Genomic DNA, 27,600 nt, shown 5'->3' on the forward strand with positions numbered 1-27,600 from the left:
TCCTCTATTTTCTTCTATAAGTTTTATAGGTTTAGTTTATACTTGTTTTTAAACATACTTTTAAAAGTTGGCTGAATTAAAACCTAAAACATAATGGTCTATTTTTTAAAAATATATTTTTTTATTGAATTCACAGGGGAAGGGAGAGGGAGAGAGAGAGATAGAAACATCAATAATAAGACAGAATCACTGCTGAAACTGGTTTGGCTCAGTGGATAGAGCGTCAGCCTGCGGACTGAAGGGTCCCAGGTTCGATTTCGGTCAAGGGCATGTACCTTGGTTGCAGGTAAATCCCCAGTGGGGGTTGTGCAGGAGGCAGCTGATCGATGTTTCTCTCTCATCGATGTTTCTAGCTCTCTGTCCCTCTCCCTTCCTCTCTGTAAAATATCAATAAAATATGTTAAAAAAAAAAAAAAAAAAGACAGAATCACTGATCGGCTGCCTCCTGCACGCCCCACAGTGGGATTGAGCCCGCAACCTGGGCATGTGCCCCGACCGGGAATCAAACTGTGACCTCCTGGTTCATAGGTCGATGCTCAGCTACTGAGCCACACCAACCAGGCGCAATAGTCTATTTTTTAATGGTCTATTAGAATTTTATTTAATAGCCCTACGTAGGTTGTAAAATAACTTTCAATGGTACAAATTTAAAATAATGTTCTGGTATTGAATTTTCTATTCCATGTACTCTTACATTGTTCATGTATATAACTTTTAAAAAGTTATATCATGTTGTCACAACAAATTAGAATTTCAGGTACAGGGAAAGAGCAATGAACTTTGATTTCACAGTTAAGGTACCAATTTTACTACTTACCAACTGTCAGCTCAAAGAAGTCACTTAATATTTGTAAAATAAAGTTACCAAATTTAAAAATATGCCTTTCATATAGTAAAATGAAATCTTTCTGTCAAGTACAAACAAAAGCAGCAAAGCTCCTAGTGAATGTAAAACAGTTTTTATAACTTGTCAATTATTTTATTGATAAAGATCTTACTTTGCATGTGGTAACATATAGACCTATCTGTCCAATGTACTAAATGTACTGATTCTAAAGATCCAAAAAATATAGGTACCTTCCTCATTTTCCTACCTTCCTCCACAAAACTTCTTTAGCCAAAAATTCTTTCTGTATAATTCTAAAATTACTTTTCTACAAGAAAAGCCGTTAATTTCTCCCAACTTTTTATTTTGAAAAAACTCATACCTATCTGAGTTGGGAGGTTAATACAATGAACATCATTTGTCCTTTATCTAGATATCCCAATTGTTTAAGCAGAATGTATTATGTACATCATCTACATGACACATTTGTTCTTGTGCTTTTCCCCCTTTTTTCTTACGCTTATTTTAGAGTCCAGATCTTAAAAACAGGTGCTATGAGTGTTTTATCATGGCAAAGTCAAGCCAAGGTACCTAATTTTAAAAGCTTTCTAATCCTATATAATAAAAGGCTAATATGTAAATTGTCCCCTTGACCAGGAGTTTGACCAGGAGTTCAACCAGGGGGCGGGACTGGCCAGCCAACTGCCCACGGTCCTCCCCCTGGCCAGCTCCCACCTGTACACAAATTTGTGCACCGGGCCTCTAGTTATACACACACACACACACACACACACACACACACACACATTTAAGCCACACTTAAAATACTCTTTTCTGCAGCTGCCAAAAGAAATATATATATTTGAAGATTTACTGAAAAATACTTTTTAATATTATGTAAGTTTTACAACTAAAGATATTCAGAGCTCTAGAGGATACCGTTTATATACTGTAATGTATTTTCTATCAAGTGGCCAACCAAAATAAGCCTAATTTTACTGTGACATTTTTCAGTGGTCAATATAAAATTAATAGAGTCCTGGCCAGGTGGCTCATCCTGTACACCAAAAGGCTGCAGGTTCAGTACCCGGTCAAGGTATGTAAGGGAGGCAACTGATCTATGTTTCTCTCTCTCTCAAATTAATAACCATATCCTCCGGTGATGATTAAAAAAAAAAAAGGAGCCCAGCTGGTGTGGCTCATGATTGAGTATCGACCCACGAACCAGGAGATCATGGTTCAATTCCCGGTCAGGGCACATGCCTAGGTCGCAGGCTCCATCCCCAGTGGAGGGCATGCAGGAGGCAGATGATCAGTGATTCTCTCTCGTCATTGATGTTTCTAGCTCTTTTTCCCTCTCTCTTCCTTTCTGAAATCAATAATAAAATATTAAAAAACCAAAAAGTAAAGAAAATTAAGAGAATATTTGCATTAAGCTATTTTATTGTTTTATTCAGTTACCTCTAGCTTCTGTACATATTCGCTCTGGCTCAGAGATTAAACTGGTAAAATTACAGTGAGACATACCAGTTTACAAATTTTCCAGGTTTGGTCAGTATTTTCCTGGTTTTAGCCCTACAAGTTCTATGTCCCAGAAATCCCCTTAGTCACACACAAAGCAGGACAGATAGTTGTCCTATACTTAATTTTGGCCTTCAGGGGGCCAGACAGAGTTCTGCCAGGCTCTAGCTATGCCCTGTCAGAAAGTCCAGTCTCCCTAATAAACTACTTAGATTCAAACGCATAAGTGACCTCTTTAGCAGGAAGATGAACTATGAAATCAGTGTAATGCAGTGAAGTGTTTCAAACATAGTTTAACAGATCTGGCCCAACAGCTTGGCACCATAATTTACCAGCTGTATGACTTTAACTTGTTTAACTTCTCTCAACTTCTGTTTTCTCATAAGTTTCAAACAGAAAAAGGTTAACAACAACATCTACCTCAGAGAGCTGCTATAAAGATTAATTGAGAAAATATAAGTTAGAGCCTTACACAAAGCCTGGTTGCCACAAAGCATTAAATAAAAGTTATCTATCTGTGAAGAATGCACCCTTAAGAAAGAACATTTCCTGTTATAACAAGTCACCAAATCTGCTTCGTCTGAGTTTAGTTCATCGCACATTTACTGAATGCTAGGCAATGTTCTAAGTGCTAAGAATACAAATATGATGGTCATTGCTTTCACAAGCTCAGGCTTGTTGTAGAGAATTCCATTACTGGGGTTACAGATGCAGGACTTTTCTTACCAGCAGCTTAGTCTTTCTTTAGGTTTGTTTCACTGCCATCATCATAAAGAAATATATCAGCTTAAAATCACCTCAGCAAAAAGCATAGGTCACTATAGATCACTACTGAAAAATATGTGTGCCACTGTATAAAATGAAAGCGTTATCACAATAGTGCCAATTGCTAAAGGAATTGGAAGCATTTACCTCTGGAAATGAGTAAAACATTTGTGACCTTCATAAAACGATTTAAGGAAAATTGTGTGTTGCTTTTATGTTACATAAAAGTAGTTGGAAAGTTGCATCTAAGGACTAATAATATCACAGCATCTAATTTGTATTGAATACCTGAAGAGCTACAGGATTAATAACAATTCTCTTTAGCAAGACAGGACTCTTTTAGAACTAAACTCTTTCTAGATCACAGTAGATAGCTAGTAACTGCAATGCCTAATATTTGTATAAGGCTTTATGGTCAGTAAAACACTTTCACACACAGGTCATTTGATCCTCAGAACTACTGTTAAGAGTACAGAGGGTAAAGATCGTATTAAAGAAACGGAGGTTCAAAGAAGTTAAGTGAACTGCCCAATAGTACGGAGATTCACAGCTAGAACCAAAACATTCTGACTCCATGACGGCACTTTGAATAAATTACAATGAAATTTCACTAACCTGTACCCCAGTGAGAAAGATATGAAGGTATAATATCTCATTCACTGGTGCATGAGGGGTTCAAGGAAATATTTTATGTATATGTAAATATATAAATTATCTATCTATATATGCAAAAGCCTAAGCGACTGGACAACCAGAACGACAGGATCGACTGGTAGCTATGATGTGCACTGACCACCAAGGGGCAGGCGCTCAACGCTGCCCCCTGGTGGTCAGTGCACTCCCACAACCAACCTCTCCCAGCCAGCCAACCTCCCGTGGTCCCTCCCCCTCGGCTGGCAGGCCCTGATCACCTAATTGGGGCCGGGCCCCAGGCTGGGATGGGGAACCGGGGGTGGGTGGCGGCGGACACGGCCCCTTTCTCAGGGGGGCTGGCAGCCAACCTCCCATGCCCTATCCCTCCCCCCTGGCCGGCAGGCCCTGGTGGTGGCACTGTGGCGAGGGAAGGAGGAGGGGGGAGGCAGGGAACCATGCGGTGGCGAGGTTCCGGCATCAGTGCCTGGCCCAGTGACCATAGCCTCCTCTCCAGGCCCTGGACTGGGATGGGGAACCAGGGGTGGGTGGCGGTGGATGTGGCCCCTTTCTCAGGGGGGCTGAGGGCTGGCTCCTTCCTTGGGGCCGGCGGCCAACCTCCCACACCCTGTCCCTCCCCCTGGCCAGCAGGCCCCGATCGGCCTGGCCCTGATCACCAGCCAGGCCTAGGGACCCCACCCGTGCACAAATTTCATGCACCGGGCCTCTAGTATACATATATGTATATTTTAAAATTTCTAGCACATTGTGAAACCATTGCAAATAAAGTATCATAACTCCTTTGGAGAGACATGACATATTTATGCTATCTAGACTTTGCATTTAGGAAAGGTTTCTCCATTGATCCATGGTTTCTTTTATCTCTTAGAAACACACAAGTCTCTTGTCGGGTTGTTGTTGTTGTTTTTTATGTATGTTTTTAAAGTAATCTGATGATGACTGCTATAGTAAAAAAAAAAAAAAAATTGGGCTAAGACAAAAGACAGAATCATAGGGTCTACAATTAGCACTGCAGCCCTTAGCTAAAGCTCATTATTTATATAGGTGCCGATGCTTCCTCCTTAGTGTCTTTAGGCATACCCTCACATATAGCTACCAGGATGCACTATTAATTGTCTTACACTCAAATCTCAAAGGTAGAGTAGCAGTTCAATGTTCCTATTCAGTTATTTCACGAGGGGAAAAACTTTATCTTAGCAAGAATTACTAACTCCAAGGGAGAAAATCAATTAGCATATATAAAATAAAAGCTACTTTTATTTTTTGTACATCTTTTCTTTAATTGATTTTTTAGATCCCAAAGTGACATCAATAGTCATCAAATCCAATCTCTTCACTCCCTATAGGAAAAATGAAGCACAAAAAGTTTGAGAGATTTGCCTCAATCACAGAGCTAGTTAAGGGCAGAGGTAGGTTAATATTCAAATCACTCAGACCAGTGGTTTTCAATTACAGACCCCTCTACCCTCCCCCGCCCCTCAGGGGATATTTGGCAATGTCTGGAGACATTTTTGTTTGTCATACTGGGAGAGTACAATAGAAGCCAGGGATACTGCTAAATATCTTCCAATGTATAGGACAGCTTATCGCAACAAAGAATTATCTGGTCCAAAATAACAAACAGTGTTGAGGTTGAGAAACCCTGATTAGACTATGCTTTGCCATATCTAACTAATCAACATTTTACTGAATATAAGTATTCTGAGAAAAATAGTGTCAAAATAGGTCATTTCCTTATAGTCAAACATTCAGGCAGATTTAAGGGTCTAGTGTATTTTATTTCTTGTGAGATGGAATATGACAATAATAATAATAATAATAATAATAATAATAATAAAAAGAACATACTCACCAGGAGCCAAAACCCAAGGGTCTCCTATCATAATCTGGCAGATCTGGAGCAATCTTACAAGCTTGTATGTTCAGGTACTTAAATATGTGAATTTTGCCTTTTATGCATATCTAAATAAAGTAACACATACATGCAATCAAATTGTTACTCATCTGAAATGTGTCCCTTTTTTAATCACAATCAGCTTTTTACTTAATGTATATTGGAAACAGAAAGCATTTAACACTAAAAATCTAACGCTCATTTTAACAAATTATATTATTTGTTATTTTAGGTATTTAAATGATATAAATATAGGTTCTATTTTCTAGTCAGCCTTGGGCAAACTACGGCCCGCGAGCCAGATCCGGCTGTTCTATCCGGTTCTCTTGCTCTCCCCTCCGCTCCTTTACTTTGAATTTATATTAGTTCACACAAACACTCCATCCATGCTTTTGTTCCGGCCCTCCGGTCCAGTTTAAGAACCCATTGTGGCCCTCGAGTCAAAAAGTTTGCCCACCCCTGTTCTAGATACTAAGTCTCAGTAACATATAAAATAATTTATGATTACAAACAGAATATCAAGTAAACTTATTATTAGTTAGGCATAGTCAGGAATTTAAAGCATTGCTCCCACATGAATTATATTAGCAACTTTTGCTTTTAGTAATCCAACAATCACGTACTATTATGTTCTCCATTGTACATTCTGTCAGAAAGAAAAGCAGGAAATGTTTAAATATTAAAGCTATATATATACAGTATATTTCTGTTGCTACCTGTTGGCTTCTGTCCCAGAAGTTAAAACACAAATTCTTTAGGATTATGAGACCCTTCTATAGTTATGATGTTTACTCATAAAGTTTTATAGTTGCTAGACAGAGGCTTGTACCATAAGTTGATTGTAGAGTAAAAAAAGCTACAGGTTGGTAAATATTTTTTAGATGTACGATGTTTAGAATCTATATGTAACCCTACCCATAATTACTTTATTTAAAATAGACTCATTTCAGTCATTGATAAGCAAATGACCAAACTAAATAAATAAAGGAATTTAAGATTTTAGAAAATTAGAAGGTACAATAACACTGTAAGAAGAGATGCACTGATAGTCATTAGTTCTGAAAGCTAAGTATTTTTATTTGTCTCTAGCATTTACATTGTGCACATTCAAATTTTACCAGAAAAAAATTAACTCAAATTTTATTCCTATCTTCCACACTATTTAGTCAAGGCTTCTAACGAATACATAAGTGTGTGCATTTATTTTAAAAGAACTTAATTTCCAACAGAAAGACAAACGCATATAACAAATGCAAAAAGTTTCATTCTTTGACAAAAAAGTTCATAACATACTTCAAATAAATGATGGTTTACCTGTGCAGGAGGAGACTGTAATGGATTGTTATCTAGGGTAATCATCTGTAGGTGCTTGAGGTTCCGATAACAAACAGGGATTGTTGTAATTTTATTACAGGAGAAGTCTAACCGTATCAAAGGCAACTCTGCCAGCTCTGCAAAGAGATAAAATGGAAATGAACTATTAATGATACTTCAAAACAAGACAATTTTGACAGGAGCTTCTAGCTAAATATAGTGGATTTAATATAAGTATTTACTTCCATTTTTTCTTAGTGATTAAGTGATACAGCAAAGTGGTATAAAATGAAATCTAGATGCTACAGACAGGAATACTAATGAAAAGCAAGCTGTTTGACTCCTCACAGAACTACAGAAAGTTGAAGGCCTGATACCATAAAAAGATGGGGATAACGAAGGGATTAGATGATAGTCTGTATAAAGAACAAGTTAGAGATACACAGGTTTCCATACTGTAGGAACAGAACTAAGATCCATTAAAAAAAACCATGACCTGACTACCAGGAGCTGCAAGGTATCTCATTTTTCACTCCTGGTAAAAACCCTTCAAGATACTTTATTAACTTCCTTAAAACTAGGAAGCTTATTGTGACTGTATGATCGGCTAAAAGGTATTACTGCTCAATTAAGGCATACAGGAGGAAGGAAATTTTCTGAAAAGTGAAAAAAAACAAACATGGGAAGGTTTCAAATTGGGTGAAAGAAATCAACATGAAAATGTATATATGATTCTGACATTTTAGAAAAGACAAACTATAGGGATGGAGAACAAAACAGGAGGTGAAGGGTGAGTTTAATTAAAAAAGGAGCTTTTTTTGAAGTGATGGGATATTTAGGTATCTTGACTGTGGTGGTGGTTGCATAAAAAAATAAGTTAAAATTCATAGAACTGTACTATCCCCCCCCTTAAGAAGTCAATTTTACTGTATGATAATAATAAAAAAAATAGTAAGTACTTAAGAAAAAAAGATGTAAGACAATTTTCCAGAACGAAAGATGTGAATCTCTGGTTTGGAAAGAGGCCCACCAAGTAAAAAAACTCATACTATGGCACACCATCATAACTTTCAGAGCACATGAAAAAGGGAAGATCTTAAAATCTTCCTGAGGGAAAAACAATGTGTCACAAATAATGGACCGGAATTAGGAACAGCATCAAATTTGCAACCATTAATTTTTAACACTGAAAGTTAAAAGTGAAAAAAGACCTGAAAATCAGGAGAGGAAATAATTTTCAATCTAGAATCTGTAACCAAATTATTAATGAAGGGTGAATATAGAATAAAGATGTATCTTTCCAAGTGAAGTATCAAAACATGTTTTCTTTAAATAAATAAATATAAAAATAAAATAAATAAGAAATCAATTTAAAAAATGTTTTCCTGCCCTGGTCAGCGCTGCTCAATGGTTAGAGTGATGGCCTGTGCACCGAATTGCAGGTTCAATCCCTGGGCACGTGGAAGGAAACCAATCAATGTATCTCTCTCACATTGATGTTTATCTTTCTCTCTCTCTCTGCCCCTCCTCCCTCCCTTTCACTTTCTCTAAAAATCAATGAAAAAAAATATTCTCATTCCTCAATGAGGATTTAAAAAAAAAAAGTTTCCCTATAACATGTTCTCAAGAAATTACTAGAAGATGCCCTCCAGCAAAATGAGGGAGTAAAGAGGAATTATTTGTCAATTATCCTATCTAATAAAAGAGTAACATGCAAATTGACCATCCCTCCAACACACAAGATGGCTGCCCCCATGTGGACACATGATGGCTGCCACAAGATGGTCAGCAAGGGAAGGCAGTTGGGAGGGACCAGGCCTACAAGGGAGGGCAGTTGTGGGCGATCAGGCCTGCAGGGGAGAGCAGTAAGGGGTGACCAGGCCGGCAGAGGAGGGAAGTTGGGGGCAACCGGGCCTGCAGGGAAGGGCAGTTGGGGGTGACCAGGCCTGCAGGGGAGGGCAGTTAGGGGCAATCAGGCTGGCAGGGGAACAGTTAGGCATCAATCAGGCTGGCAGGGGAGTGGTTAGGGGGTGATCAGGCTGGCAGGCAGAAGCGGTTAGGGGCAATCAGGAAGGCAAGCAGGGGAGCAGTTGGGAGCCAGCAGTCCTGGATTGTGAGAGGGCAGTCGGACATCCCTCGAGGAGTCCCAGATTGGAGAGGGTGCAGGCTGGGCTGAGGGACACCCCCCCCCCCCGTGCACGAATTTCATGCACCAGGCCTCTAGTACCTCAATAAAGCTGAAATTTTAAAAAAGCAATAAAGAGAAAAGACATGGAATCCAGGAATAAGAGTATTCAATAAAGAACAAAGAAAGCTGGGCAGCAATAACAGAACAACCAGTCCAGATTGGAAGAGAAGGAATAAAGACTCAATAAGGGAGATACGCCAGGAATTAAAAAATGATAGGTAATCTCATTGGTTTGACTAACAAGGATGCTGGAAAAAGAGGGAAGAACTAACCATAGTTACCTAAATAACCAAGCAAATGAAAAGAAACAGAGAAATTACTAACTCTAGAAAAAAATAATAAAAACAAGATATACAAGGAAGAAAATGAAATCAGAGTACATTATTTTAATTGGCAGGGAACAAGATTTATATAGTTATAATACTGTACACAATGAATAACAATTTAATCAAAAGTTGTGATAAAACCACACTGTGAAAATACAAAGAGGGAAATAAAGATATAATGGTAATAACGTAAGGAATTTAATCCTCATCTACTATTACAGAAAACTGACATGTGTTAAAGTTGATAAATCTAGCAATAACTATAAAAGCACATAATTAGAAATATGTCAGCAAATACCAGCAAAAAGTATCAAAGGAATTGAAGGTAGATACTTCTGGCCCTTTAAATTAGGGAAGGGGATAATTGAGGTAGGGTAAATGCTATTATTTATTTTAAGCTTTTCGATATTATTTGTATAGTAGAGGCCCAATGCACGAAATTGGTGCACGGGGGGTGGGGGGGGTGGTCCCTCAGCCCAACCTGCACCTTCTCCAATCTGGGAGCCCTCAGGGGATGTCCTACTGACGGCTTAGGTCCACTCCCCATGGCTGTCTGCGGGGCCCGCTTGCCTTCTCACAGGTCGCCGAGGCAATGGGCAAGCAGGCCCTGCTGTCTGCTGTCTGCAGGGCTGCTTGCCTGCTCATGGCCAGCGGGACTGCAAGGACTGGGGTCTCCAGTGGCAGGCAAGTGGCGCGGCAGACCAGCCTGGGGGCAGTCCAGCTGCGCCACCTGCCTGCCACACCCCCAGACTGGGGGACTCCAGCGGGGCTGAGGGGACTGGGTGCCCCCATCTTGTGGCTATGGGCGCCGCCATATTTGTGACGGAGTAACGGTCAATTTGCATATTCCCCCTTTATTAGATAGGATGACTTCTTGGATATTATTTGCTAAAAATTTTAATTAGTTTAAAATCAAAATGGCAATATAACGAAGGATACGATATTTTATCTACTGAATTATGTTAGAGACCACCAATTAATTAACATAAACTTCCACACTAACTTGGAATAAAGTTTTGTGGCCATCTCAGTTTAACTTAATATGCTGAGGTTACAAGATAAATTGATTAAAAAAAAAAGATTTGAAACTATTTGGTAAGTTCACAATTTTCTTGGGAATATGCATTCAAAATATGACATAGGAACATATTAGATGATAAAACTATTAGACTGCAGTTGTCATCTGAAAACACCAAATTTTCATTAAATCCCACTGTTTCCATTAATTGATTTCACATTAAGGCAGTATTATTACAGACTTATTTAGTAAGCCTTTAAAGATCAACCACAGTAGATGGGTTCTGAGTTGAGGGGTAATCCTAGATAAAAATTTGGGGTTATAAGGCCCTGGGTCATGACTCTGGTCAGTTCTGCTGAGGCCTTCATTCACATTCCTGAGGTGATAGAAGGCAGAACTAGGAAAAAAATGAAGGCTCTGAAGATACAAGGTTGAAAGGTAACTGGACAAGCCTAGTGAGAGGAAAGATATGCAGGATTTTGGGGTAGTGTGTTGCAGTAAGTGTATTAAAGTGGAATGGCAAGTTACTTTTGGAGATGCTTACTTGGGATCCAAAATGACAAAACTATACTAGTATGTTAGAACTAAATATCATACTGCTGTATAATATTTAATATCCAGTAAATATCATACTGGATCAAATGGGGGAAACATTTGGATTATACAGTAAAGCAAAAGCATCATTAGTTAATTCAATATTTACTATACACTAGAAGTCATGTTTTGTCAAAGAATCTAGAAAATCATTGTCATACAAATACCTTTTGAACATTCCTTATCTTTCTGATATACATTCTGAAATGTTTACAGATGAATATCTGTAAGTTGTTTCAAATTAATCTAGAGGATAAAGTAAGGGAAAGTGGATGGGCGTACAGATGAAACAAGAATTGCCATAAGCTGATGACTACTGTAGCTGATGACTCATTGCGCTCCCTCACTTATATATGAGAAATTTTCCATAATAAAATTAAGGAAATATCTGATCTAATAAATTAATGGTTCTCCTTATTTTCACTTTTTTTTATAGCTTCTTCTTTCATAAATTTGTATTTTTAAAAGATTGCTAATTATACTAATTTGTTTAATTATTAATTTTTCATTCAAATACATACACCAGAGCTTATAGTCAGTCTCCTAGTGCAGTCTCCCATTCTATTCATTATTCACTCTTCTATACTTCATCTCCAAGTGGTTAATTAGCCTCTATTTGAATATTTCCAGTGAAGAATAAAGTTATTAAGTTCAAGTAAAGTCCATTTTTAAAAAAATACATATTTTTATTGATTTCAGAGAGGAAGGGAGAGGGAGGGAGAAATAGAAACATCAATGATGAGAGAGAATCATCTATCGGCTGCCTCCTGCACGCCCCCTACTGGGGATCGAGCCCACAACCCAGGCATGTGCCCTTGACCGGAATCAAACCTGGGACTCTTCAGGCTACAGGCCGACGCTTTATCCACTGAACCAAACCAGCTAGGGCAAAGTAAAGTCCATTTTTAAGTCAGAGCTAATTGCAGGAATGTTTTTTATTTTATTAAACTATCCCTTATCAAAAATGTTATATGTGCTCCCAAGTAGTTATGCTTACTGAAACTTCCAGTGACCCAAACCTGAGTCATCAATTACATCAGTTGACAGGGTTTAAAAATACAATCACTGGTCAACAGTTATTGGAACTTATCACTGAAGAGTCTACCTTTTAAAATTCACAATGGGAAGGAAACCAAGATGGCGGCATAGGTAAATACCTGAACTTGCTGCCTTGTACAACCACTTCAAAACTACAATTAAAAAACAAAACGGACATCATCCAGAACCACAGGAAGGCTAGCTAAGTGGAAATTCTACAACTAGAAGGAAAGAGAAAAGCACAGAGACTCAGAAGAGCTGCGGAAGTAAAGAGCAGAGGTACGGAGGCATGTGTGCGAGAGGGCTGGCAACTAAGTACACAGCTGGCTTTTTCAATCCTCAGGGAGACACAAGCTCCCGACTGCTCTGAACTCCAGTTCCAGGCGAGACTCGGGACCCAGACTCATACAGGGAGAAACTGGGCTGTCTGGCAGCAGGCGGAACACGAGGGAGGCTTTCTCTCAGAGGTGCTTGCAGAGGGACACTGAGACCCAGGGCCTCTTAGGGCAGGGCTGAAGGGAAGCCATTGCTGTTTGCTCCACCCTGAGACTCCGCGCAGAGGCTTTTGCATATAAATGGCCTGTTCCTTTGAAATCTAAACTTACCTAACAAACTGCAGCTGAGGGACACACTCAGGGGGCAGACTCAGTGAGCACCAAAGCCCGAATGAAGCAAGTCTTGCCTCATAAGGGTGTCTCCAGCACAGAAGTTCTCCTGGCATAGACACAGCTGATCCTCACAGCCAATTGGCCTGGAGGTCAATTCCTCCCAGTGATACCAACAACAATCAAGGCTTAACTACAACAAGACTGTGCACACAGCCCACAAAGGGGTGCACCAAGAGTGTCCACCTCAGGTAATTAGGGAGGCTGAGCCACTTGGCCCTATAGGACATCTAGCACACAAAGCCACTCTATCAACTCAGGGAAGCAGCCAAAATGCAGACAGGTCACAAATGAAAGAAATGGAGGAAAGCAAACTATGGGATAGAGTTCAAAACCAGTTGTAAGGTTTTTCAAGAATTTCCTAGAAAAGGCTGATAAATTTAGCGAGACCCTCGAGGTTATGAAAAAGGACAAACTAGAAATTAAGCATACACTCACTGAAATAAAAAATAATATACAGAGATCCAACAGCAGACTAAAGGATCCCAAGAATCAAGTCAAAGATTTGAAATACGAAGAAGCAAAAAACACCCAACCGGAAAAGCAAAAAGAAAAAAGAATCCAAATATATAAAGATAGTGTAAGGAGCCTCTGGGACAACTTCAAGCGTACCAACATCCGAATTATGGGGGTGCCAGAAGAAGAGAGAGAGCAAGATATTGAAAACCTATTTGAAGAAATAATGACAGAAAACTTCCCCCACCTGGTGAAAGAAATAGACTTACAAGTCCAGGAAGCGCACAGAACCCCAAACAAAAGGAATCCAAAGAGGACCACACCAAGACACATCATAATTAAAATGCCAAAAGCAAAAGACAAAGAGAGAATATTAAAAACAGCAAGAGAAAAACAGTTACCTACAAGGGAGTACCCATACGATTGTCAGCTGATTTGTCAACAGAAACTATGCAGGCCAGATGGGAGTGGCAAGAAATATTCAAAGTGATGAATAGCAAGAACCTACAACCAAGATTACTCTACCCAGCAAAGCTATCATTCAGAATTGAAGGTCAAATAAACAGCTTCACAGATAAGGAAAAGCTAAAGGAGTTCATGACCGCCAAACCAGTATTATATGAAATGCTGAAAGGTATTCTTTAAGAAGAGGAAGAAGAAAAAGGTAAAGATAAAAATTAAGAACAACAAATACATATCTATCAACAAGTGAATCTAAAAATCGAGTGAATAAAAAATCTGATGAACAGAATAACCTGGTGAATATAACAGAATCAGGGGCATAGAAAGGGAGTGGACTGACAATTCTGAGGGGGAAAGGGGTGTGGGGGATGCGGGAAGAGACTGGACAAAAATCGTACACCTATGGATGAGGACAGTGGGGGGAGGGAGGTGGGAACCGGGTAGAAAGGAGCTATGGGGGGAAAAAAGAGGAACAACTGTAATAACCTGAATAATAAAGATTTAATTAAAAAAAAAATCAAGCTAGAGTGGGAATATAAAACCTCATAATCAAAGATTCCTAGTTTAGTCACTTGACAGAATGTGACAATGGACCAGTGAATCCATGAGATCATTCTTTACTGTAAAATGAGAAATGGTTGCAAGTCAATAGAACTGTTGTAAGAAATTAAATATTTTGTGTATGTATGCATATATATAGAATGTAACTTTTACTATAAATACTAAGAGTTAAATTTATTTCAAAAAAATACAAAGCTTATGTAAAAAAACTAACACCTTTTATTTCTGGGTGGTGGGTACAGGTATGTTTATAGTTTTCTAGATTTCTTTAAATTTTTCAAAATAAAGAAATAAAAATGTTGAAAAAAAAATAAAATTCACAATGGAAGAGATAACATATTAAATAAACCATTACATCTCAAACATTGGCCGTAACCCCATACATTTTTGTCTTATGCCCATCAGTCTCAGTGATCTTTAAAATAAAAAGACAAATAATAATAAAACAATTATTTCACAGTTTCTTACCTTCTGGCAAACGTACTAAGTGATTTCTTCTGAGGTTGAGGTCTCTCAAGGCCTCCAAATTACCAATTTGAGAAGGTATTGTTTGAATTTCATTGCAGCTCACATCCTATTTCAAAAAGATACAAAATAAAGAATTATTCTAAAATTCCAAGCTTGCCTGCTTTAAACTATCTGTAAAATGAGGTTGGACAAGATACTTGTTATTAAAAAAATTATGATTCTGTGTCCAAGAATAATTCCCAAGTTTGTAAAAGCATTTACTGATAATTATAAAAATATAGTCTTCTGACTGATTCTATATGTTTTACATATACCTACATTAATTTTATGAGAATTAAGATTAAATGATTTAAGAAGCAGGTAGGCATAGAATATCCTATCTAATAAAGAGAGAATATGCTAATTAACCATCACTCCGTCACAAAGATGGCTGCACCCACAGCTGAGGCCAAGTTCCCATAAGGAGCCTTAAGGAGCAATCAGCAGGGACCTGAGGCTACGCCCTCCCCCACCCCCGTGGGGCTTGACAGGAGACCTCAGGCTGTGTCCCCCACCTGGCAGGGCTTGACAGGGGACCTCAGGCCACACCCACACCAGGCACGGCTTGACAGGGGACCTCAAGGTGCGCTTCCTGTCCTGGTGCTGGGCTAGGGGACCTCAGGCTGCTCCCCCTGCCCCAGCGCCAGGCCGGGGGACCTCAGGCCACGCCCCCCCACCAGGTGGGGCTTGACAGGGGACTTCAGGCTGTGCTCCCCACCCAGTGGGGCTTGACAGGGGAGCTCAAGGTGCACCCCCAGTGCTGGGTTAGGGGAACGCAGGCCGCACCCCCTGTCTAGCGGGGCTTAACGGGGTACCTGAGGCTGCACCCCCCTGCCGGTGGGGCTTGACAGGGACCTGAGGCTGTGCCTCCCTCCTGGTGGGGACCTGAGGCTACGTCCCCTGCCCGGTGGGGCTTGACAAGGGTGGGACTGGCTGGGTCTGGATCTAGCCCAATGAGGGGGTGAGGTTGGCCGGGTCTGGGTCTCACACAATTTTGAGGCACATGTGGGTGGGCGGGGACTTGACTCTGGGTCTCGTGGTGTGCCCCAGACTCTGACAGAAGGAAGGTTTTCATATACATTTTACTAATTTTCTTTCATCTCTGACACTTCTATTATAGAGAAAGGGCAAATAGCAATATTAAATTATTTCCTCTAATTAATCTCCTTTTAATGTGCATGAATTTCGTGCACCGGGCGACTAGTCAGATCAATAAAAATGCAGGTGAAAAAGGTAAAAAAGGAAAAAGTATAAATACATCGATGTAGGACAATATTTTATTTTATATTGTTCTAATAAAGCCAGAAGAAAAAATGATAAAAATTATGATAAAATTATTTGAAAGAATATCCTATTTTCTTTTTTGTAAAATAAATATATTTTTATTGATTTCAGAGAGGAAGGGAGGAGGAGAGTTAGAAACATCAATGCTAAGAGAGAATCATTGATTGGTTGCCTTTGCCTCCTGCATGCTCCACACTGGGGATTGAGCCCCCAACCCTGGTTGTTGCCTTTGACTGAAATTGAACCTGGGACCCTTCAGTCCACAGGCCGACGCTCTATCTACTGAGCCAAACTGGTTAGGGCAAATCATTTACTCTTAAGTGTCCTTGGTTTAGGGGAGATAGGATTTACTAGATGGCTCCAAACTGCTATTTAACCATCGCAGTTTCCCTATTCCACTTGTCCTGGCTCACTGACCTGTGTCATTTATGATACCGAATTTTTGGACTGGATCCCGGTTCTTTGTCTGCCAGAGTCGAAGAGTGAATCCACGGACAGAAGATGGTACAGGAAAGGTGGAGATTTATTGAAGAACAAGTACAAACTCCCACATCGGGAGGGGGAAAGAGTCCCACAGAATGGACTCCCACATGGGGAGGGGGAAAGGGTCCCCCTATTTTCAAGCCCTGGCCAGCTAGCTCAGTTGGTTAGAGCATCATACTGATATGCCAAGGTTGCAGGATCGATCCCTAGTCAGGGCACATACAGAATGTGTAAGTGGAACAACAAAGCGATCTCTCTCTCTCTCTCTGTAAGTGGAACAACAAAGTGATCTTTTTCTCTCCCTCTCTCTCCCTTCCTCTCTTAAATGAATTTAAAAAATAAGAAGTCCACATACATTTTAAAAAATCCCATTTTTAAAATACCAGTTCAACTGGTCAAGAATCCTATATAATAAAAGGCTAATATGAAAATCGACCGAACAGTGGAACGACCAATCGCTATGATGTGCACTGACCACCAGGGGGCAGGCGCTCAATGCAGGAGCTGCCCCCTGGTGGTCAATGCACTCTCACAGGGGGAGTGCCGCTCACCCAGAAGCTGGGTTCATGACTGGTGAGCGCAGCAGTGGTGGCTGGAGCCTCTTCCGCCTCCATGGCAGTTGGACATCCCCAAGGGCTCCCGGATTGTGAGAGGGCGCAGGCCAGGCTGAGGGCCCCCGCCCCTGAGTGCACAAATTTTGTGCAACGGGCCTCTAGTATAAGATAAAGATACATTGAAGATGACTCATATCATTCCTAATCAAATTCAAAGTGAGGAGGAAATGACAAAGTACACAAAACTCAAAAGGATATGGAAAAATAGATACTGCTTTATTAGCATCTGATCAACCTGATTCCAATATATATATATATATTAGGTAGGCCTTCTGGTATCTTGGTAATAGCTTGATTCTGATTCCACTGGTTCTAAAAAGAGATGACTTTAGGTTCTAATCCTGATATATCCAGGATTCCATAATTCTGAGACCAGCCAGAATAATTTATACACCCATGTGTAGCAGCAAGAAGCTGCCTAGGTTATTAAGTGTCAAGATGCCACATTAACACCTAAAATTCCTCCAATATAGGAGTAAAAAATATATTAATAGACTTACTATTAGAAAAGACCACTTATCAAAAAATTCAACAAGTTTCAAATATTATTTTAAAATTTTCCCAAAACATTTTTAGAAAAAAATAATTTTACTTTTATTTTTCTATCAATTAGTGACAGAAGTAGAATCAAAAGCTAGTCTTCTTAGTCCAATACTCTAGACCCATGGTCGGCAAACTGCAGCTCGTGAGCCACATGCAGCTCTTTGGCCCCTTGAGTGTGGCTCTTCCACAAAATACCATGGCCTGGGCGAATCTATTTTGAAGAAGTGGCGTTAGAAGAAGTTTAAGTTTAAAAAATTTGGTTCTCAAAAGAAATTTCAATCATTGTACTGTTTATATTTGGCTCTGTTGACTAATGAGTTTGCTGACCACTGCTGTAGACATAAAAGTTAAAAGAGTTCTAAAAGAAATTGAGGAGAAACCAAGATGGCAGCATAGGTGAACACCTATACTGCTGCCTCACACAACAATTTCAAAACCATAGCTAAAAGACAGAACGGACATCATCCAGAACCACAAGAAAGTTGGCTGAGTGGAAATTCTACAACTAGAAGGAAAGAGAGGGGCACACGGAGACTCAGAGGAGCTGCAAAAGGCTGAGGTACGGAGACACGTGCGCAGAGAGGACGGGCGGCTGAGTGCCTGGCTAGCTTTCTCTAGTGGGAGAGAGACAAAAGCTCCTGACTGCACTGAACCCCAGTTCCGACTGCACTGAACCCCAGTTCTGGGTGAGACCCTGGGGTCCCAGACTCATTCGGGGGGAGTCTGGACTGTCGGGAAAAGAGAGGAGTGCACGGAAACTCAGGGGAGCAGTGAAAGACAGAGTTTTGGAGGCGCACGCACAAGTGCACACAGAGAAGATTGACTGCTGAGTGTGCTGCTGGCTTTCTCTAGCAGGAGTAAGACAGAAGCTCCCGACTGTGCTGAACTCAAGTTCTGGGCAAGAATCTGGGAATCCAGATTCATTGGGGGAGAAACTGGACTGTGGCAGCAGGCAAAACTCGAGGACGGCTTTCTCTCAGAGGTGCTTGCAGCAATTACCGAGGGACACTGAGACCCCAGGGGCCTCATAGGGCAGGGCTGATGGGAAGCCATTGCTGTCTGCTCAGCCCTGAGACTCCGCCCCATCCAAGCTGAGCACAGAGACTTTTGCAATTTTGCAAGTTTTGTCTCATAAGGCTGTCTCCAGCACAGAAGTTCTCCCATCGTAAACACAACTGATCCTCACAGCCAATTGGCCTGGAGGTCAATTCCTCCCAGTGATACCAACAACAATCAAGACTTAACTACAACAAGGCTGTGCACACAGTCCACAAAGGGGTGCACCAAGAGTGTCCACCTCAGGTACCTGGGGAGTCTGAGCCACTGGGCCATATAGGACACCTAGCACACAAAGCTACTCTGCCAACTCAGGGAAGCAGCGAAAATGTGGAGACAAAGAAACAGATCACAAACAAAAGAAATGGAGGAAAGCAAATGACTGGATACAGAGTTCAAAACCACGGTTATAAGGTTTTTCAAGAATTTCCTAGAAAAGGCCGATAAATTTAGTGAGACCCTCGAGGATATGAAAAAGGACCAACTAGAAATTAAACATACACTAACTGAAATAAAAAATATTATACAGAGACTTAACAGCAGACTAGAGGAACGCAAGAATCGAGTCAAAGTTTGAAATACAAAGAAGCAAAAGACACTCAACTGGAAAAGCAAAAAGAAAAAAGAATCCAAAAATTTGAAGATAGTGTAAGGAGTCTCTGGGACAACTTCAAGCATACCAACATCAGAATTATGGGGGTTCCAGAAGAAGAGAGAGAGCAAGAAACTGAAAACCTATTTGAAGAAATAATGACAGAAAACTTCCCCCATCTGGTGAAAGAAATAGACTTACAAGTCCAGGAAGCGCACAGAACCCCAAACAAAAGGAATCCAAAGAGGACCACACCAAGACACATCATAATTAAAATGCCAAAAGCAAAAGACAAAGAGAGAATCTTAAAAGCAGCAAGAGAAAAACAGTTAATTACCTACAATGGAGCACCCATACGATTGTCAGCTGATTTCTCAACAGAAACTATGCAGGCCAGATGGGAGTGTCAAGGAATATTCAAAGTGATGTATAGCAAGAACCTACAACCAAGATTACTCTACCCAGCAAAGCTATCATTCAGAATTGAAGGTCAGATAAAGAGCTTCACAGATAAGAAAAAGCTAAAGGAGTTCATGACCGCCAAACCAGTATTATAAGAAATGCTGAAAGGTATTCTTTAAGAAGAGGAAGAAGAAGAAAAAGGTAAAGATAAAAATTATGAACAACAAATACATATCTATCAACAAGTGAATCTAAAAATCAAGTGAATAAAAAATCTGATGAACAGAATAACCTGGTGAATATAACAGAATCAGGGGCATAGAAAGGGAGTGGACTGACAATTCTCGGGGGGAAAGGGGTGTGAGGGGTGCGGGAAGAGACTGGACAAAAATCGTACACCTATGGATGAGGACAGTGTGGGGGAGGTAAGGGCAGAGGGTGGGGTGGCAATCGGGTGGAGGGGAGCTATGGGGGGAAAAAAGAGGAACAACTGTAATAATCTGAACAATAAAGATTTATTAAATTAAAAAAAAATAATAAAACCAAATCTATTGAACAGGCAAAAAAAAAAAAAAGAAAAAAAGAAAATGAAAGGGTCGGAAAATTGAGCCTGAGCCAGAGATAATAGCAATCTATAACATTTTTCTCAGAAAATGTATATGTTGAAAGACAGTTTACTTTCACTCAGAAACGAATAAGAATGGTGCAGAAAGACCATCAAGTATGAATCAGTAAGTTTAAGGTTACTAATTGTTACTCTGCCACAAGCTTTTTGTATAACTAGGATATCAACTCACCACTCTGGTAGAAATCTGAAAGTACCTTTTGCAAGACATATCTATATTTTAAGTATTGAGGATTCAATAAGTAGAAATAGAAAGTTTAAAAGATCTGAAAATCAGAATTTCAATCACGAGTACAATTTACTATTAGTTCATGTTATTAACCCAAGCTCTGAAGAAATGTCAACAAACATACATTTTTGAACTATTTCCTAGATCTAATTGGCTCTAAATAAATAGTGGTCTAGATTTAATGTATTTGTGAATTTTACGTGACCTTTATATTCATAATCTACCTGAAAAAGTTAGCTAATATGTAGTCCAATTAGAGTATATGTGTATAGTGTTTGTTTTTTGTGAAATTCATCTTTATTATTAATAAACGTACATGGAACTATACTCCCAAATCTCAATGGGCATAACTGCATCTGACCATTTCAGAAATATGAAACATGGCTTTGGAGTTAAGGTGGAGTGGTTTCAAATTCTACTTCAATTATGGAACCTTGGCCATTATCCTGAGTGCTAGTTTCCTCAACTATAATACGATAATTATAGTATTCAATTAATAATGCAACTGTGGTGATTAAAAGAGAAAAGTCTTATTGCCATGCCCGTAACAAAAGTACTCAAGAGTAACAAGGAGTGGTAGGTGAGGGTTAAAGTTCTTAGAAATAGAATGCAGTAAAGAATAGCTTGCCCAGCCGACGTGGCTCAGTGGTTGAGCACTGACCTATGAACCAGGAGGTCACGGATCGATTCCTGGTCAGGGCATATGCCCATGTTGCAGGCTCAATCCCTAGTGTGGAGCATGCAGAAGGCAGCCGATCAATGATACTCTCTCATCATTGATGTTTCTATCTCTCTCTCCCTCTCCCTTCTTCTCTGAAATCAATAGAGATATATTTAAAAAATAATTTTAAAAAATAGCTTACTTTAGAATGGGAGATAGGTTCCAAAGATAGCATATAAGGAAAAAAAGGTAAGTCTGACCTCTATAGTGTCCACTTACCAATGGGGGTTAACCAAAAATCAGAATATTGATATTAACAAGATTTAATTTGAAAAGTTCAAATGAATTATTAACTTATACCTCAAAAGTTTAATAATAGAAATCACTTAATATTGATTAGAACCTAATTTAATGACTTCTCCCCATTCCATATGAGCCTGTCAGACTTGTACTTTCAGTTCCTTCTTAATTCTGTACAGAAGCCCTTGAGTATTGAACACTCAGTGAAACTTCATTATCAATACTTGAAAATAACTAAAAAATACACCGCAATAATGGATCTTTACCATATAAAAGAACAGGGTATTACTATGGATATGTGGGACAATCAAAAAATAAAATATTAACTTACAAGTTCTGTTAAATGTCTGAGATGTCCAATTTCTTCTGGAAGTGAGACCAATTTGTTATTACTAGCAATTAAGACTTTCAATGGTAAATTACACAAATGTACTGGAAGTGTTGACAGTTGGTTCCGACTAAAATGGGTAAGCAGAAAAAAAAGAAGATTCAGAGCCCATTACTCAAGAAAAAAATTTCCATCTTTCCCACTCTATACACAGTAAAATAACAAATATAAGTCTTGCAAGGAACAAATAGAATTCAAGATTTGAGTTGTAGCCTACATTTCCTCACTTGTCAGCTTTGTAATTTTTAGGCATAGCATTTAACCTATCTGCATCTTATATAGATTCATTTGTAAATTGAGAATCTTAACTTCTCCTCTATCTTGTACCATAAAACACCTTTGTAAATAATAAAGTGCTATATAAATACAACGTATTATTTTATTATTGAAGTTAATTTATATTAAGAAAAAAATGATTCAAAATAGGGTATATTTCCCTGCTAACCATTACAGTATATATGAAGAGGCAAAATGAGTTTTAGAAGTATGTAAACTGTATAATAAAATGATTACATATAAAAATATTTCCAAAGGATATTTCATTTGCTCATTTTCTCCAATAAAACTTATAAAATAATAAAAGAATTTTATAAGATGTGAAAAAATGGAGTAAGTACATGAGCTGAAATGCAATTATACATTCAGAACTGAATACATAAAAATACATAATCACAAGAACCAAACGAAGTATTTGGAGAACCACTGCAAGCCTATTAGGCTAATGACTATTAGAGTTTGTCAATTATTGCAAAGACATAGGGAGAAACTAGAGGGACATAGGAAATAATGTTAATTTAGCCTAAGAACATGTACAGAAACTGGTGCTATAAAAATATAATGCAAACTTTAGTAAAAAGGAGCAGAAAATTGAAAAGGTCACATAAGATAAAATATTAAAAAAAAAAAAAGAAACAACATCTTACCTAATATTTAAGAATGTTAGAGCTTGTAAGTTTAGAATTGCCTCTGGTATATATCGAATACAATTTTGGTATAAGTTGAGATTCTCAAGAGAAACAAAATGACATGTTTCTATGGGAATTTCTGAGAGGCGATTTCGTGACAGATCTGAAAGAAAAAATAAATAAAGTTTACAATCAATCCTTGGAACTCATTTTAATGAAATTTAAATAGGCATTTTTGTGAATGTTTGATTTACCAAGATTTCCTACTGTGGAGATTGATCCAAAATAAACATTCAAATTTTTATTAATTGAACAAACCATTTTAATTTATGCTTCTACACCTGTTGCTGGGAAATGCTGATTCTTGAGTCTCCACATATACTAAAAAATAAAACCATTATTCTTTGCAAGTAACACAAAGTCTAAGGCATATCTGCCAACAAATTACATCAAAGGTCATACTAACTACCCAATATCCAAGGAAACGAATGGATCCCTAAAATCCACCTTTACAAAAGAACAAACAACATTCTGAGGTTTTTTAGAAAAGCAAAGCAAAACAAAAACAAACAAAAAAATACTGTTTCTTTCTTTACCAAAGATATACAGGATCATGTCAAAGGACTCAGGGACCATCTTTGCTTCTACTGGCCAAAAAAGAGAGACAATTTGAGCTCCGATAAAGATAATAATTGTAACAGATTGAAAGCTATCCTACATATTGAATTATACAAGCTGATAATGAGATATTCTCCTCCACCTCCAAAAGGTAATAGAGAACCAATTCATTATCTTGCAAACTGACAAAGGGGAGAATCAAACATTTATTTTTGTCTTTTCTATATGAACTGAGTAACCAAATGTCTCATTTATACCATGTGTTTTAGTTATAAATGAAAAATAATGATAGAATATCACCAATTTTCCAACGCTCAATAAATTATTTGATCTAGAATTGAGTATTGATGGCTGTTGCCTTTACAGACAATCAGAAATTATATGCCTCCCACTAAAAAAAACCAAACAGAATATCACTTTTAGTCTTGACACAGAGACAAGAATAAAATCTAATCAAGCTTCTGGATCAGCTGCAGATTTTCAGGAAATGCAGAGGACAAAGGAATGTGCTGAATACAGTGCCTCTACCACTACCCATTTAGATTTAATAAAATAGACTGTGAGATAAATTTGCTCACCACTGTTTTCTCTTCTTCTGTCCCATCTTAAAGTCTCTGTTGGGAATTATTTGGTAAGAACCCTTTACTGAGAACTTTCCTCTATCTAATAGAGGACTGAATTCCTGCATATCTGCAAATATCCTGCTTTCATCATAACAAGTGAGTTATATTTTGTCTAGGAACAGGTACAGTTCTTCTCTTAGTAATCTGTAGATGTTATTTTACTACCTTCTAGTTTTCAGTGTCACACTGAGTAGTCCAGCACATATCTGATCATTTTTCCTGTGTAAGCGGCTTGTGGTGTTTTTTTTGTTTGCTTTTTATCTCTGAACCACCCCCAACTTTCTATTCTGGAACTCAGTAGGTTCTTGCAATCCTTCTTTAAACCAGGGAAATTCTCCTCAATTATATCTTTAGTTAGCGCATCTCCTCAATGTGCTCTTTCTCCTTTATATTTTTTCTGTTTTGATATACTCTAATTTATGTCCGAGACCATGAATTTGAGTATCAACAATAATCATCCTCCCCACAAATTAATATATAGAAGAGTTTTTCGCCTCACTTTTTATTTCTTTTATGCTATGACTGGAAACATACAGCTTTGTCTCTCTTGAGAATCTCAGGATAATTTGTTTTGCTTGTTAAAGTTGTCATCTATCTCTTCCAATAGTTCTATTTCACTGAAGTCACTTGTTCTAGATATAATCTTTATTAATCCTCTCTCTGGCTGCTGGAGTTCCTTTAAGTGAATTATTTTCCATTGCCAATTCATACCTTGCCTCATACTTGAAGCTCAGGTCAAGCTGCTAGAACTAACATCAAAACAATGGAAGCAATTTCTACAATGTCTGGAACACTCCCCCCGCCCCACCATCACCACCATTTCCCCAGATACAACTCTTTCTAAAGACTCAAGTTTCGATTATTGCCCCATTAATTTTATCTCTTGTTTTCATCTGGATCCCAGACTCACATACCCTCGGTCTAACAGGTCCCACTAGCCTGTGATCCCCAGAGCTACTTTACCCTGAAGTGAGTTACTAAATGAAGTTGGGAAACAGTCTTGTTAAATGCCAGTAGGAAAAGGTTAAAGCCCAAGTAAGAGGCCATCAAGAACTTAAAACTAAAAATGTCCTACAAAATAACTGTAAATAATTTATTTAATACAAAGTGCAATCCTTATTTTAATATTATTTGTATAATTTTAAAAGTTAAAAAAAATGAAAGAAATTAACTTAAATTGCAAACTGTTTCTTAAGTATTTAAACTTAACCTCCCCAAAAAATGACTTCAGGCAACAAATTAAATTTAAGAAGGGACTATTTAAAGTCAGTTTGGCTCGGCCGGTGTGGCTCACTGGTTGAGCATTGACCTATGAACCAGGAGGTCATGGTTTGATTCCCGGTCAGGGCACATGATTGGGTTGCGGCCTAGATCCCCAGTAGGGGGTGTGCAGGAGGCAGCTGATCAATGATTCTTATCACTGATGTTTCTCTCTCCCCCTCTCCCTTTGTCTCTGAAATCAATAAAAATATGGTTAAAAAAATTAAAGTCAGTATGCCTAACATTTGTATTATAAAGCTAAATTACTTAAAAATCCAGAAAAATGAACATTGTTTTGGGTAGTATGGACATTTAAAAAATATTAATTTTTTCAATCCATGAACATGGAATATCTTCCCATTTATTTATGTCTTCTTCAGTTTTTTAATTAACGTCTTGAATTCAATATCAGGTATTTCACTTCCTTGGTTACATTTTTTCTGAAATGAGTCAGAATCCTGTCCTCAACATAGAGAGCTTCATCTATAATACGAATATAACATAACATACGGGGGGAAAAAAAATCACAATTTTATGTTTATGATTTTTTGTTTTAAGAAATACTACATACACAATCTGGATTGAAAATAACTTCTTGAGAAACCAAGATGGCGGCATAGGTAAACACCTAAACTGCTGCCTCGCACAACAATTTCAAAACTACAACTAAAAGACAGAACGGACACCATCCAGAACCACAGGGAAGCTGGCTGAGTGAAAATTCTACAACTAGAAGGAAAGAGAAAAGCTCACAGAGAATTGGAGGTACGGCAAAGGGTCTTTGTGTACGCAGAGAGGAAGGGCGGCTGAGAGCCTGGCTGACTTTCTCTGGCGGAAGGGGGAAGGAAGCCTCCGACCGCACTGAACCCCAGTTCTGACTGCACTGAACCCCAGTTCCGGGCGAACCCCTGGGGACCCACGCTCTTACGGGGGGAGTCTGGACTCTCGGGCGGAGACTCGAGCTGGGAAAGGCAGAAGTCTGAAGGCGCACGCGGGCCAGTGCGCACAAAGGCTGCGGAGGTTGCCACAGGCTTTCCCTAGTGGAAGGGAGTCAGAGGATTCTGACGGCACTGAGCCCCAGTTCTGACTGCAGTGAACCCCAGTTCCAGGCGAGCCCCTGGGGACCCACGCTCTTGTGGGGGGAGTCTGGACTCTCGGGCGGAGACTCGGGAGCCGGGGAAGGCGGAGGACTGAAAGCGCGCGTGCGTGCCAGTGCGCACAAAGGCTGCGGAGGTTGCCACAGGCTTTCCCTAGTGGAAGGGAGTCAGAGGCTCCTGAATGCACTGAGCCCCAGTTCTGACTGCAGTGAACCCCAGTTCCAGGCGAGCCCCTGGGGACCCACGCTCTTGTGGGGGGAGTCTGGACTCTCAGGCGGAGACTCGAGCTGGGGAAGGCGGAGGACTGAAAGCGCACATGCGCGCAAGGGCAAGGCTGACAGGAAGCCAAGACTGAGACTCCACTCCATCCAAGCTGAGCACAGAGGCCATTGCAATTTGGCAAGTCTAATCCTATAAGGCTGTCTCCAGCACCGAACTTCTCCCAGCATAGACATAGCTGATCCTTACAGCCAACTGGCCTGGAGGTCAATTCCTCCCAGTGATACCAACAACAATCAAGACTTAATTACAACAAGGCTGTACACACAGTCCACAAAGGGGTGCACCAAGAGTGTCCACCTCAGGTTAACTGGGGAAGCAGACCCACTGGGCCATATTGGAAACCTAGCACAAATATCTACCTTACCAACTCAGGGAATCAGTGAAAATGCGGGATCAAAGAATCAGATCACAAACGAAAGAAATGGAGGAAAACAAACGACTGGATATAGAATTCAAAACCACCGTTATAAGACTTTTTAAGAATATCCTAGAAAAGGCCGATAAATATAACGAGACCCTCGAAGATATGAAAAAGGACCAACTAGAAATTAAACATACACTGACTGAAATAAAAAATATTATACAGAGACCCAACAACAGAATAGAGGAACACAAGAATCAAGTCAAAGAATTGAAATACAAAGAAGCAAAAAACACTCAACCGAAAAAGCAAAAAGCAAAAAAAAAATCCAAAAAGTTGAAGATAATGTAAGAAGACTCTGGGACAACTTCAAGCGTACCAACATCAGAATTATGGGGGTGCCAGAAGAAGAGAGAGAGCAAGATACTGAAAACCTATTTGAAGAAATAATGACAGAAAACTTCCCCCACCTGGTGAAAGAAATAGACTTA

The 27,600-nt window shown here is 39.3% G+C and overlaps 1 protein-coding gene across 14 annotated transcripts in view; it reads right to left on the minus strand.

Annotated features, from left to right (window-relative positions):
• LRCH3 (leucine rich repeats and calponin homology domain containing 3) overlaps positions 1 to 27,600 on the minus strand; it is a 121,584-nt gene that overhangs the window by 53,992 nt on the left and 39,992 nt on the right. For 11 of the 14 annotated variants that reach the window (XM_080656639.1, XM_080656642.1, XM_080656640.1 and 8 more), the window contains exons 2-6: positions 22,887 to 23,031; positions 21,907 to 22,033; positions 14,748 to 14,853; positions 6,972 to 7,108; positions 5,616 to 5,725 (exon numbers count right to left, since the gene is read on the minus strand). In XM_080656639.1, coding sequence (XP_080512765.1) covers positions 5,616 to 5,725; positions 6,972 to 7,108; positions 14,748 to 14,853; positions 21,907 to 22,033; positions 22,887 to 23,031 — 625 coding nt within the window. Of the gene's footprint in view, positions 1 to 5,615; positions 5,726 to 6,971; positions 7,109 to 14,747; positions 14,854 to 17,104; positions 17,266 to 21,906; positions 22,034 to 22,886; positions 23,032 to 27,600 lie in introns of all 14 variants that reach the window. The other 3 variants (XM_080656636.1, XM_080656635.1, XM_080656634.1) reach the window with 2 other exon arrangements.

The sequence above is a fragment of the Plecotus auritus genome, assembly GCF_963455305.1.
Source record: "Plecotus auritus genome assembly, chromosome: 2".
Taxonomy (NCBI): Eukaryota; Metazoa; Chordata; class Mammalia; order Chiroptera; family Vespertilionidae; genus Plecotus; species Plecotus auritus.